We start from the raw sequence: 13,158 nt of genomic DNA, 5'->3' as shown, positions 1-13,158 counted from the left end.
CTGACTGTCAATAAGCTTAAGTAATTCAAGGTAATTATTTCTTATTCTGGTTGCACCCTAGGATTATAAGCCTTAAACACATCAGAGAAATCTGAAGTCAGGCTACTGTCATACTTCATGCACGTATACTTACTCAGAGATCCAAATTAATGAGTGATTTCATGCAAATGATTAAATAAGACCTGATAACCTATTCCCATCACCTATCCATTGTTTTCTGATGGCTTTGGGTTTTTGTCCCTTTGTCAAATGGGGCGTAGCTGCCACCATTTTTAAGAGCGTATGTTTGTTTCTTAGGATAATGAATTACTAAACTTTGCTTCCTTATAAAAATGTAGCCAATATCTGAGAATGACAAAATTGTATCGACTTACTGATGTTGAATTTGGAAGTTGGTTCTTGGGTTGAGTATTTGTTTCTTCTGAGGGGTTTGTACATTTTTAGTGCTTTCCATGATAGGGAGCAAATACTGCAGAATTTCTTGAGTTTGAGCTATTCTTTTATCCCTGTAGATTCTCTTTTCATCATCTGTCCAATTTATGCCAGTCTTCTTGCTCTGGAAAGAAGTACATTCTTTCATTTTGCTTTTAAAGTTGCGACGCAGATCTGGGGAGCAACCACAAATACACGCACAGATACATGAACTAAATCAACTCAACAATTACTTATTGAACATTATGTGCCAAGGATCTGTCTAAAAATTCTTATCCATTATATTGTAATTACAGGGTCAGAAAATAGCAAATAAGTAATATATATAGTATGTCAGATAATGCTGAAGTTTACAGGATAAAATAACGTGGGGGAGGGAAATAAAGAATTCTTGGGGGAGGGGTTGACTTTTGTTTTTTACAAGGCGTTCAGGGAAGACCTCCCTGTGAAGTTGAGGAATGTCAGAGGAATTAGGGAGTGAGTCAAGCAGATACCAGAGTAAAAGAGCATTCTAGGCAAGAAAAATAGTAGGTGCAAAGGCCCTGAGCGAGGAGCATGTTAGTTTGTTGATCACAAAGATGGCACAAGTGGCTAAAGTAGACTGAATTATGGGGAAAGAGCTAAGACAGCAGCTCGGCTAGGTTCACATGTTCACATGTTCACATGGGGCCGTACAGGCCATTGTAAAGACTGACTTTACTGAGTGTCAAATGGGGAGCTACTGAAAGGTTTTGAGCAGAGGAGTGTTACCATCTGAGATTTGTTTTAGCAGGACTCTGCTGTTATATAATCCTATATTTTGAGATTTTACTAATGAATTAATGTGTGATGAGAGAAGAGAGGAATCAGTGGTGACCGCAAAGCTTCTGATCTTGAGAAACAGAAGGATGGAGATATGGGAAAGACCATGAGAAGGGCATGCCGGAAATCCCTTCTTAACTACAGGATATGCAGGAATTATTGTTTATTTTGTTAATTGTGATCATTATAACATTAAAAAGTGTTTACTTCCCCCTTGCATTAGGTAAGACTACTATAAAAAAAAAACAGAAAATAACAAGTCTTGGTAAGGATCTGTGGAAATTAGAACCCTGGTGCACTGTTGCTGGGAATGGAAAATGGTACAGTCACTGTGAAGAAAAGTATGGTGGTTCCTCAAAAAATTGAAACTAGATTACTATATGATCCAGCAATTCTATCCGGGTCTATGCCCTAAAGAGTTGAAAGCAGAGTCTCAGAGAGGTATTTATATATGACCATAGAAGCAGCATTATTCAATTCACAGTAGCCAAAAAGGTGGAAGGAACCCAGGTGCCTACTGATGGATGCACGGACAGACAACACGTGGTCAATATGTACAATGGAGTACCACTCAGTCCTTGACAAGGAAGGAAATTCTGACACCTTCTACACCACGGATGAAACTTGAAGACATTATGCTCAGTGAAACAGACTGGTCACAAAAAGACAAATAATGTATTTGTCTTCCAAATATTTGATTCTACTTATGTAAGAAGTAGTCAAAGAGAGATTCAAAGTAGGATAGTTGCCAGGAGCTGGGAGGAGAGAGGAATGGGGAGTTGTGTAATGGGTACAGAGTTTCAAGTTAGTAAGATGAAAAGAATTTTGGAGATTGTGTGCATGACAAGGTGAGTGTACTTAACAATACCTGAACTTTAGACTTAAAAATAGTTAAAATGGTAATTTTATTTCATGTGCATTTTGACACAATTCTTAAAAATTCTATATACTCAGGAAGAGAGCTGAAGGATAAAAAGAAACCCTGAGTAAAGCCTGAAGGAAGGCTAGTAGACATTTTAAAGGACACGGCAAGATTACTTACAATTATAATGCCCAAGATGGTGTGTAGACAACGTAAGACAAAGTAGAATACACTTAGAATAAAAGCATGAAATACGTTATGCTTTGTAAAAAGAAGGTTAGAGATATATCTTTGTTGGTTCTTATTCTTCTTCTGATCCATCAGTACTGGAATACCCAAGGATCTGCTCCGTAACCCTCTTCTATATCCGTCCTCACTTAAGAGTCTCATCCAGGTTCACGCCCTAGAATGCGGTCTTTATCTGAAAATTTCTACATGTGTATCCAGCCCAGACCTCTTTCTTGAACTCCAGACTCATACCCAATTGCTAACTCAGTACCTCTGCTTCAGTGTCTGAAAGGCATTTCAAAAATAAGCCTAAGCCGATTTGCTCATCTGCCCTCAGTCTTTACCATCTCAGCAGAAGAGAACTCCACTTCACTTAGTTGCTCTGGAAACTGAAACTGGCAATTCAACAGCTGTAAACAATTGTGAAACCATCACCACATTCAGGATCTAGAAAAAAACATCGTAAGAGATTCCTTGTGTTCCTTTCTAGTCCATTCTTCCCTTCATCTCCTGCTCTATGCCATCTTCCTCCAGGAAAGCTTTATCTAGGTTTTTTTTTTTTTCTCTATAAATTAGTTTGCATTTCCTATACATGAGATTTATACAGCATTTCATAAGTCTGACTTCTTGTACTCAGCACAATGATTTTGAGATTCATTCATATCATGTGTATTAGTTCATTCCTTTTTTATACTATGGTATGTAAAAGGCAGCAATGATAAGGTATTGGGAATAAGGCAATTAAATAGATTTTTTCCAAAGCTATATTAAAATTTTTTTTTCTGTATCAAACTTATATAGAAGTTAAATAAGGCAAGCACTTTTCAGAATCAGGAATAAAATGGCTAAGAATCCTTTCTGATTATAAACAGTTCCAAATTTCATAGGATTTATTAATGATGATACAGTGAAAGTAAACTTTGTCTTTATTAAAATCCTAAACAAACAAACAAACCACCTTCTGCTGGTATCCTTGTCTTCTCAGCCCAGCTGGGAGTTTGCATGCTCATAGGACACTTGAAGGATTTTACTTTGAAACAGTTTCCATACAAATTAGTGCTCTTGGGTTGAATTATTTCGTGGATTGTCTTCTCACCAGTTTCTAACAACTGTCTTTGTTGGTCTTTGCTGAGCCTCTGAATCCTATTTTGGGAGCTGAAAGAAATTGCGTACTCTGATTTCAGTGTCACCGGTGATCTATCTAATCAAGAGTAATGTAGTGCCATGTTATATTTGTATATTACACCTCGCAGTATGTAAAGGAGACTTACAGATATTGTATTACCATCCTATGGTCTAGGCAGGATGGCCAGTGTTAACCCCATCTTACATCAGAGAGGGAGTGCTAAGGAATCAGACTGGTTAAGCTTACTTGCTCAACATCATGCAGCTAATAAGAGGAAGGGAGGGGTCCAGAATTGACAGCTTGTAACTCCAATACTTTTTCTACTTTCTCTTATTTTCCTGTATCATTTGATATCTTTCTATAGATAGATTTTTAAAAAAATTGTATTAGTTTGTTCAGTTCTAGAGCGAAGTACAGGCATGCCCAAAGATGGCTTCTTACCTATTTTGTAGGTTTTGGGGGCAGGAGGGTCTACATATTTCCACAGAACCCATTATATTGAGTAGAAACCAAGTTCTTAGAAGAGCCATGGGAGGAAGAAAGTGCATATCATGTTTCCTCTGTTGGACACATTCAGTCTACCTTCAGATACTTACTATTCCATGGTTCTGATGGTTGCTCATGTCATTATTCCTAGAACAGGAAAACTTGCCAAGGGAGCTAGTGATATAATAATTACTGGTTTAGAGAAACTACCAAGTTTATCTATGTTATTCCTGAATTCACTTTCTATACTTCCTCCTGTTTCCAGGTACTAGGATTAGCCCTACATGACTGACGCTCCAATCGTTCTTATAGGTCGTGATGGGATAGTCATCCATCCCAAAGTGCTAAGTAATTATCTTACACCAGCAATATGTATATTTTTTTGAAAAAAGAGAAACTCAGATAATGCCGAGACAAATGCATAGAAATAAATGTCTAATTGTAGATTTTAAGGCATCCACGGGGGATAGTTCGGGAATACTGAAATCTCAATATCCTTCAAATGGTATCAGAAAAGCACTGCTATGTATTAACATCGGCCTACAGATACGATGGAGAATATAAAGAGACATCAATTAACAATTGTTATAAAAAAGCTACTTTTACCTGTTGCTTTAATTCAAAATCAAAATCATAGAAGCCAGAGGAAAAGGAATAAGGTAGTCGGGTAGAAGAAATCTAGTTCTCCTACCTCAAATATCTTTTTAGAAACCAAGCAGGAGCTCGTCCCGGTATTTTCACTAAAAAGAGAATAAGCCATAAAATATCTGAATGGAGATTTTTTTAAAAGATTAATGAAATTTAGTACTTTTACTTCTTGACAGTTGCCTCATTCATACATTTAATGGCTAGTTTAACTGAGTTTATCTTCAATTAATCTGCCATTGTTTTACTCAGACATGAAGTGTATTAGTACGTATTTCCCCTAGAAGCTTTTTAATTAAACTGTTTCAAGAGAATAGCAAACAGTAGAAATGCCTATCCAATGACTGTCAAAAAATTCAGAACTGAAAATACATATGTTAGATCTATGAAGGATATATACATGTACAGTCAGGTGACTAACTGTTTAGAGAGCCTGCCAAGGACACAGCCATGACAGACCAAAAAAGTAGTGTAATATGTAACAGGTAGCTATATGTCACACGTGTTATTTTAACATTAAAATATAAAATAGGTATTGAAAATAGGTATTATTTGCTTTTCTGTTACATAAACACTATTATTTAAGCAAAACAATAGGACCAGTTAACAGTGGCATTTAGCAGTAATTTATAGAACACATTAAGCAGTATGTGAGAATAATAGAACAATATTTTTGTTTCTCTCCTCTGATACAGATTTTTTTTTTAAAGATTTTTTATTTATTTATTTGACAGAGAGAGAGATCACAAGTAGACGGAGAGGCAGACAGAGAGAGAGAGAGAGGGAAGCAGGCTTCTTGCTGAGCAGAGAGCCCGACGTGGGACTCGATCCCAGGACCCTGATATCATGACCTGAGCCGAAGGCAGCGGCTTAACCCACTGAGCCACCCAGGCGCCCATCCTCTGATATAGATTTTAATTCTTTAGTGGATATTTTAATTTTATAAGCCATATTGTGCATTTTTAAGACACATAATAATAATATTTTAAAAGCTGAATGTAAATATAATCGCGCTAACAGATACTTCCTATATTTAATAAAAATGAACAATAACAGGTTTATGTCCCATGATAAAGTAGGATCTTTTTGCACTTTGTGTTTCCTTTTCTGATAATACTTCTCTGAATGGCCTGTACCTTTAGGATGTTCCTCCTTTATGTAGTGTTAACACTGAGCACATTCAGAGACCTGACTTGCCGGCTCCTCTTACAGAGCCCATTTTTACACTGGCCCCTGGTGGCGGTCCAGTGCAATTACATCAAGTTAGAGACCCCATCCACAGACAAACCTGAGTATGGAATATGATTTTACTTACTGGCCGCAGCAGGTTTTTGGACTTGTAAGGAATTACTTTCCACCTCTCTAAAAATATCCAAGCTTGTTTTTAGCAGATTAGCTTTCTGGCATTCAGGCCATCTGCATCTTTAAATTCATCATGTAGGCGCTGCATGTCTGAAATGTCCATTGTTTTTAGACCCTCTGAAACTCCCTGTCACCATATGTTAAACTTCTTTCTCAGGGAAAATGTTTATAAAGCACGGAGGTAATCTGAAGGTGGATTTCAAATAAATTACAGTTTTCCTGGTGGTTTCATTTGGCTGCCCCTTTAGGTAACATATCTTCGGGTTTTGAGGCAGTCTTTCTTCCCCTAAATATCATTTTCCCCCCACTGTATGAGTTTTTGTCATAACCTACACACAATACAAATAGTTCAGGTGCAATGAATCCTTTTGTACAGTCCATGTGCTTCTTCAAAGATCTTCGAACAGTTTTAGAGAAACAGCATATAAATTATTTTACTGTAGTGTTTCCCTGTATTCTCATCTTCAAACTATTTCCAAATTAGAGGATGTTCTTCTTGTCCCACATGTTGAAAATGTGATTTAATGGCAGACCCAACATTTTGATGGCTTTTCTATGGCTGGCAACAATGATAGACATCTTGTAGGCCCAAGTCTATTGTAAATAATGCTGCAATAAACACTGGGGTGTTTTCAAATTAGTGTTCTTGTATTCTTTGGGTAAATACTAGTAGTGGAGTTACTAGAACATACGGTAATTCTCTTAATTTTTTGAGGATCTCCATACTGTTTTCCACAGTGGCCACAGCATCGTGCATTCCCACCAACAGTGCACGAACTTTCCCCATTCTCTGCATCCTTGCAAACACCTGTTGTTTCTTATGTTCTTGATTTTAGCAATTCTGATAGGTATGAGGGGATATCTCATTGTGGTTTTAAGTTGCATTTCGCTGACGATGAGTGATGTTGAATATCTTTCCATGTGTTTATTGACCATCTGTATGTCTTCTTTGGAGAAATGTCTGTTCATGTCTTTGGCCCATTTTTAATTGGATTATTTGGGTTTTTTGGGTGTTGAGTTGCATTAGTTCTTTATATATTCTAGATACTGTTTATCAGCTATGCCATTTGCAGATATCTTCTCCCATTTGGTAGGTTGTCCTTCAGTTTTCTGGATTGTTTCCTTTGCCTTAGGAGACATATGTAGCAAAATGTTGCCATAGCCAATGTCAAAGAAATCACTGCCTATGCTCTCTTAGTGTAGGCTTTTTATGGTTTCAGATCTCACATTTAAGACCTTACTCCATTTTGAGTTTATTTTTCTGTATGGTGTGAGAAAGCGGTCCAGGTTCATTCTTTTGCATGTAGCTGTCCACTTTTCCCAACACCAGTGGCTAAATAGACTGTCATTTTCTCATTGCATATTCTTGCCTCCTTTGTCGAAGATTAATTGACCAAATAATTGTTTTGTTTGTTTGTTTCTTTAGGGCTCTCTATTCTGATCTATTTTTGTGCTTTCATACTGTTTTGATTTCTCATTTTGTAGCATATCTTGAAATCTGGGATTGTGATACCTCTACTCTTGTTCTTTTTCAAGATGAGTTAGACTATTCAGGGTCTTTCATGGTTCTGCACAGATGTTAGTGTTATTTGATCGAATTCTATTAAAAATGCCATTAGTATTTTGATAGGGATTGCATCAAATCTGTAGATTGCTTTGGGTAGTATGGACATTTTAACCATAATTTCTCTCCCAATCCATGAGCATGGAATATCTTTCCATTTGTGTTATCTTCAGTTTCTTTCATCAGTGTTTTATAGTTTTCAGAATATAGGTCTTTTACCTCCTTGGTTAAGTTTATTCCTAGTTTTTCTATTATTTTTGGTGAAATTGTAAGTGGGATTGTTTTAATTTTTCTTTCTATTGCTTTATTATTAGTGTATAGAAATGCAACAAATTTCTGTGTATCCTGCGAACTTGCTGAATTCACTCATCAGTTTTAGCAGTTTTTTGGTGGAGTATTTAGGGTTTTCTATATGTAGTATCATGTCATTTGCAAATAGTGAAAGTTTTACTTCTTCCTTACAAATCTGATGCTTCTTACTTCTTTTTGTTGTCTTGATTGCTAGGACTTCCTGTACTATGTTGAATAACAGTGGTAAGAGTGGACATCCTTGTTCCTGATCTTAGGGGGAAAGCTCTCAGTTTTTAACCATTGCGTATGATGTTAGCTGTGGGTTTTTAAATATATGGCCTTTATTATTTTGAGGTGTGTTCCTTCTCAACCTGCTTTACGGAAGGCTTTTATCATGAATTAATGTTGGACTTTGTCAAATGTGTATTCTGCTGTTTCAGGATGGAATGTTCTGCATATATCTTGTTAGATCCGTCTGGTCCAACGTGTCATTCAAAGCCACCGTGTTTTTGTTGATTTTCTGTTTGTTTGGATGATCTATCCATTGATATAAGTGGGGTGGTTCAAGTCCCCTACTATTACTGTATTACTATTACTTCCTTTATGTTTGTTACTAGCTGCTTTATGTATCTGTTGTGTTTATCTGTTGTGTGTATAAATATTTATAAATGTTATAACTTCTTGTTGGATGTTTCCTTGATGATTATGTAATGTCCTTCTTTGTCTCTTGAAGTATATTTTGTTTTGTTTTGAAGTATATTCTGTTACCTCAGCTTTCTTTTCACTTCCATTTGCATGATAAATATTTTTCCATTCCTTAGCTTTCAATGTGCATGTATGTTTAGGTCTAAACAAATCTCTTGTAGGCAGCATATAGATGAGTCTTGCTTTTTATTCATTCTGTCACCCTATGTGTTTTGATTGGAGCATATAGTCCATTTACATTCAAAGTGATTATTGATAGGTATGTACTTATTGCCATTTTGTTACTTGTTTTATGGTTGATTTTGTAGTTCTCCATTCCTTTCTTCTTTTGCTCTCTTCTCACATGATTTGCTGGCTTTCTTTAGTGATATACCTGGATTCCTTTCTCTTTATTTTTTGTGTATCACTGATTTTTGATTTGTGGTTACTGTCAGTTTTGTATATATCATCTTACATATATATGGCAGTCTATATTAAATTGATAGTTGCTTAATTTTGAACTCATTCTTTACTCCTCTCCTTCCATTCTAGGTATATGGTGTCATGTTTTACATTCTTTCATTTAGTGAAATCCTTGACTGATTTTTTATAGATATAATTTTATTGCTTTTGTGCTTCCTACTTTCTTACTCCTGCTTATGGTCTTTCCTTTCCCTCATAGACTCCCTTTAGCATTTCTTGTAAGGCTGGCTTTGGGATCATGTATTCCTTTAACTTTTATTTGGGAAACTCTTTATCTCTCCTTTTATTGTGAATGATGGCCTTGCTGGGTAGACTATTATTGGCTGCTAGAGTATTATTTTGTCCTCTTAGCACTTTGAATATAGTATGACAATCTCTTCTGGCCTGCAAAGTTTCTGCTGAAAGATTAGCTAGTAGCCTTATGGGGTTTCCTTTGTATGTAATTATTTTTTTCTCTTGCTACTTTTAAAATTCTCTTGTTATCACAACTTTTTGCTATTTTATTACTATGTCTCTTGGTGTGGACCTCCTTGGGTTGATTTTGTTGGGGTCTTTCTGAGCCTGCTGGACCTGGATTTTTGTTTCCTTTCCCAGATTTGGGAAGTTTTCAGATATTTCTTCAAATATATTTTCTGCTCCCATTTCTCACTCTTCTCCTTATAGATTATGCAAATATTATTAGACCTGATGGTGTCGCTGAGTTCTCTTGGTCTGATTTCAATTTTTATTATGTTTTTCTCTCTCATTCAGCTTGATTGCTTTCCATTACTGTTCTCTGGGATGCTGATCCATTCTTCTGTTTCATCTAGTCTACTGTTTTTTCCAACTAACATATTTTTAATTTCAGTTATTGAGTTCTTCATCTCTGATTGGCTTTCTATCTCTTTGTGTAGGGTATCACTGAGGTCCTCCACTCTTTTCACAAGTCCAGTGAGTATCTTTGTGACCATTACTTTAAATTTTCTATCAAGCATTTACTCATCTCCATTTTGTTTAGTTCTCTTGCTGTGATTCTGTCCTTTTCTTTCATTTGGAACATAATTCTCAGTGTCTGTTTCTAGGTCTTAGGAAAGTCAGCTATGTCTCCTGTTTTCCAAAGTAGTGGCCTGTGAAGAAGAGGTTTTGTGGTGCCCTATAATGCAATGTCCCCTGCTCACCAGAACCTGGTGCTTAAGGGGCATATCATCTTTTGTATTTTGTGCACCTTACTATGATGGTTGAGTCACTTTTGCCTCCAGTCCAGTCATTGGCATTGGCTCTCTTTGCCTAATGTGGGTAGCATTTTGATTCTCTGTTGTCAGTGTGATAATCAGGGACTGCTTTGGGCTTGAGTTGGAATCAAACTAAGCATTTGCCAGAGATACTGTAGCACCAACCTGCTGGGAACTTTCCCTGTGTTGTCTGAGAAGCTTTGGTTGGTGGGTGTGACCTGCTGTCAGACTACATGTCTGCCCAGCCTACTGCTAGGGCTGCAGGTGGACTGGTGTGTGCGGGAGTCACTTTGGAATGGTGCCGGTCTCTCATAGATGCATGCACCCTTCTGGGCCTGTGGAACTGCCTTAGGTGGGTTCCTGCCAATGGTATATTGGAGGGGCAGTTCACGTGGAGTTAGGAGATTTGTGCAGGTCTGCTGTGGGAGACAACTTGGAGCTGAGGACTGCTTGGAGGGGTGTGTCTGAAAGAGAATGTGGGGGTGGGGCACACTGTTAGCAAGTTAGGTCACGAGTGTTGGCACTGTACTGTGTCCCACAGGTGTCCATGTATCTAGGCTGGTGGGTGGGGTAGGGAAATGGCACCGGCTAGTTCTTTTATTTCTGGAGAAGTCTCCCAAAGATCCCTGTCCCTCTAGAACACACTCTGAGATGAGTAAACAAATCTCCTTCCTATATACCCCATGTGTTTTTCAAACTGCTGTGTTCATGCTGTATCTCAGTGGGGCTGTGTGTTGTGCTGTTTCTTTAAGGGGGGGAACTGAAGTTTCCTGTTGCCCTCTTCGCTCTCCCAAGAGTTGAGCCCACTGATTTTTAAATTTCCAGGTATTAAGCTCCACCAATTGTAAGAACTCTCAAAATTATGCCCCTCTTGTTTTCTTGCAGGTTCTCCAGGCCTGGGGTTCTTGCTGTGCGGGTCTGGTACTCTTTCCTTTCCATATTTGTGGCATTCCTCCCTATAGGTAAAAGTCCCACCAGTCCATTTAGCTCCTGACTTCATCTCTGCCCTTCCTACCCTCCCTCCTCTTGTGGGGTAGGACAAGGATGTGTCCTCTTCTCTACACTTAGCTATGATGAGTCTGTTCTGCAGTCTTTGGGTCGCTTTCTGGGTTATTTACACTGATGTAGGGGTTATCTACCTCTGTCTTTGGGATGAGGTGACCATAGGATCCTCGTACTCCACCATCTTCCCTGGAAGTCTACATTTTTAAATTTTCATATGTTAAATCAGCCTCGCATTTCTGGGATAAATTCTGTTTGGTCATTGTGTATAATCCTTTTATTTTTTTTATTATTATTTTTAAATTTTATTTATTTATTTGACAGAGATCACAGGTAGGCAGAGAGGCAGGCAGAGAGAGAGGAAGGGAAGCAGGCTCTCTGCTGAGCAGAGATCCCGATGCGGGACTCGATCCCAGGACCCTGGGATCATCACCTGAGCTGAAGGCAGAGGCTTTAACCCACTGAGCCACCCAGGCGCCCTGTAGAATCCTTTTAATATGGGATTCAGTTTGCTGGTATTTTGTCTTTTTGTCTTGATTCTTTTTTTTTTTTAATTTTATTTATTTGACAGATGGAAATCACAAGTAGGAAGAGAAGCAGGCAGAGAGAGAGGACAGAGCAGGCTCCCTGCTGAGCAGAGAGCCTGATGCGGGGCTCGATCCCAGGACCCTGAGATCATGACCTGGGCCAAAGGGAGAGGCTTAACCCACTGAGCCACCCAGGTGCCCCTTGTCTTAATTCTTAATAGATTCATATCTTGGTAAAAAATATATATGTATTCACTTGGACCCTGGAATTCCAACAGTTGTCTTTCTTGAGATAATTTCTCTGGTACTCCCCTCGCCCCAAACAACTCCTATATAATCCCATAACATAGCACGTAGCATTGATCACATTATATTTCTGTTGCCTCTTGTCACTCTACTTACTGAGAATAGACTGTATTTCTACTTTATCCTAGTATCTAGCACAATCCTTGACAGTATAACATGAGACTTCTGGGAAGCAGATGACCATCAGATTTTTAAAAGAACATGAATAAAAATGAAAAGGAGATTACATAACAAAGACTGATAAGAGAGTGGTTGAGACATAGAAGAACAGTGTCAGGAAGGTTAAAATATTGAGTTAAGATATGAATAAATATTGACAAGGCGTAAATTTTACTTATAAATCACAGAATGTTTAAGTCTGTTCTGCTGGGATTATTTTAATAACATCATCCTGATGGATGAAAAAGCAGAATCCCTCAGCTAAGTTGCTTCTTTCTATCAAATAGAGTTTTATTCTCTCTCAAAAGGGAAGAATAAATATTGGTAAGAGATGACAGAAGTCAAAAGGCTCTGAGTGAGTTATTTCTAGTCCCAGACATATTATATCTCAAGTAAGGAAAGAATTTACATACAAGATCACAAAACCACTGACCACCACCCCCCAATTTTTTTTTGAGAATTCAAGGAAGTGACCCTCTGCCTTTTGCTAAATGCCCAACTTTGTCATTTAAGACTGCATCATAATTTAAGGATCAATTCTCTCAAGAAAACATTCCCCGAGATTTCCAGGATGGATTTGATCCTGTTTTCTGAACAAGCAGAGCCGTTTGTGTACATCAGTATCACTCAATCTTTCTAACTCTTCTTAAAATGAACTCTATATGAGCCTTACTAAAATTTGATACCTTACTAAAATTTAATATGTTTCAGGCAGAGAAGACAACAGGAGAAAAAGCACAGTGGTAAGACGGATCTATTCTGAGGCTACAAGAAGATCATCTTTGCTGAGGTCTAAAAGTGAAAGGCAGAGGATGGCAAGAGGTAAAATTGGAGAGGTAGTCAGAGGAGCCAGTTCACTGGAAGTCTAGTACGTCGTTATAGAACTTGGTTTCTATGCTGTAGCAAGTGGTTGTCAAAAAATCTTTTTCTTTTGGGACGCCTGGGTGGCTCAGTTGGTTAGGCAACTGCCTTAGGCTCAGGTCATGATC

General features: G+C 37.9%; 1 protein-coding gene and 1 long non-coding RNA gene across 4 annotated transcripts in view; one reads left to right on the top strand and one right to left on the bottom strand.

Annotated features, from left to right (window-relative positions):
* AGBL3 (AGBL carboxypeptidase 3) overlaps positions 1-13,158 on the bottom strand; it is a 56,220-nt gene that overhangs the window by 4,546 nt on the left and 38,516 nt on the right. For 2 of the 3 annotated variants that reach the window (XM_047695276.1, XM_047695275.1), the window contains exons 16-18: positions 4,627-4,675; positions 3,282-3,478; positions 375-606 (exon numbers count right to left, since the gene is read on the bottom strand). In XM_047695276.1, coding sequence (XP_047551232.1) covers positions 375-606; positions 3,282-3,478; positions 4,627-4,675 — 478 coding nt within the window. Of the gene's footprint in view, positions 1-374; positions 607-3,281; positions 3,479-4,626; positions 4,676-9,160; positions 10,640-13,158 lie in introns of those variants that run through there. The other variant, XM_047695277.1, reaches the window with a different exon arrangement.
* Positions 1-13,158, top strand: part of LOC125080991 (uncharacterized) — a 34,895-nt gene that overhangs the window by 17,476 nt on the left and 4,261 nt on the right. The gene's annotated exons all lie outside the window — the stretch shown is intronic.

This window comes from Lutra lutra, chromosome 11, assembly GCF_902655055.1.
Source record: "Lutra lutra chromosome 11, mLutLut1.2, whole genome shotgun sequence".
NCBI lineage: Eukaryota > Metazoa > Chordata > Mammalia > Carnivora > Mustelidae > Lutra > Lutra lutra.
This window is presented reverse-complemented; position numbering and strand designations above follow the sequence as displayed.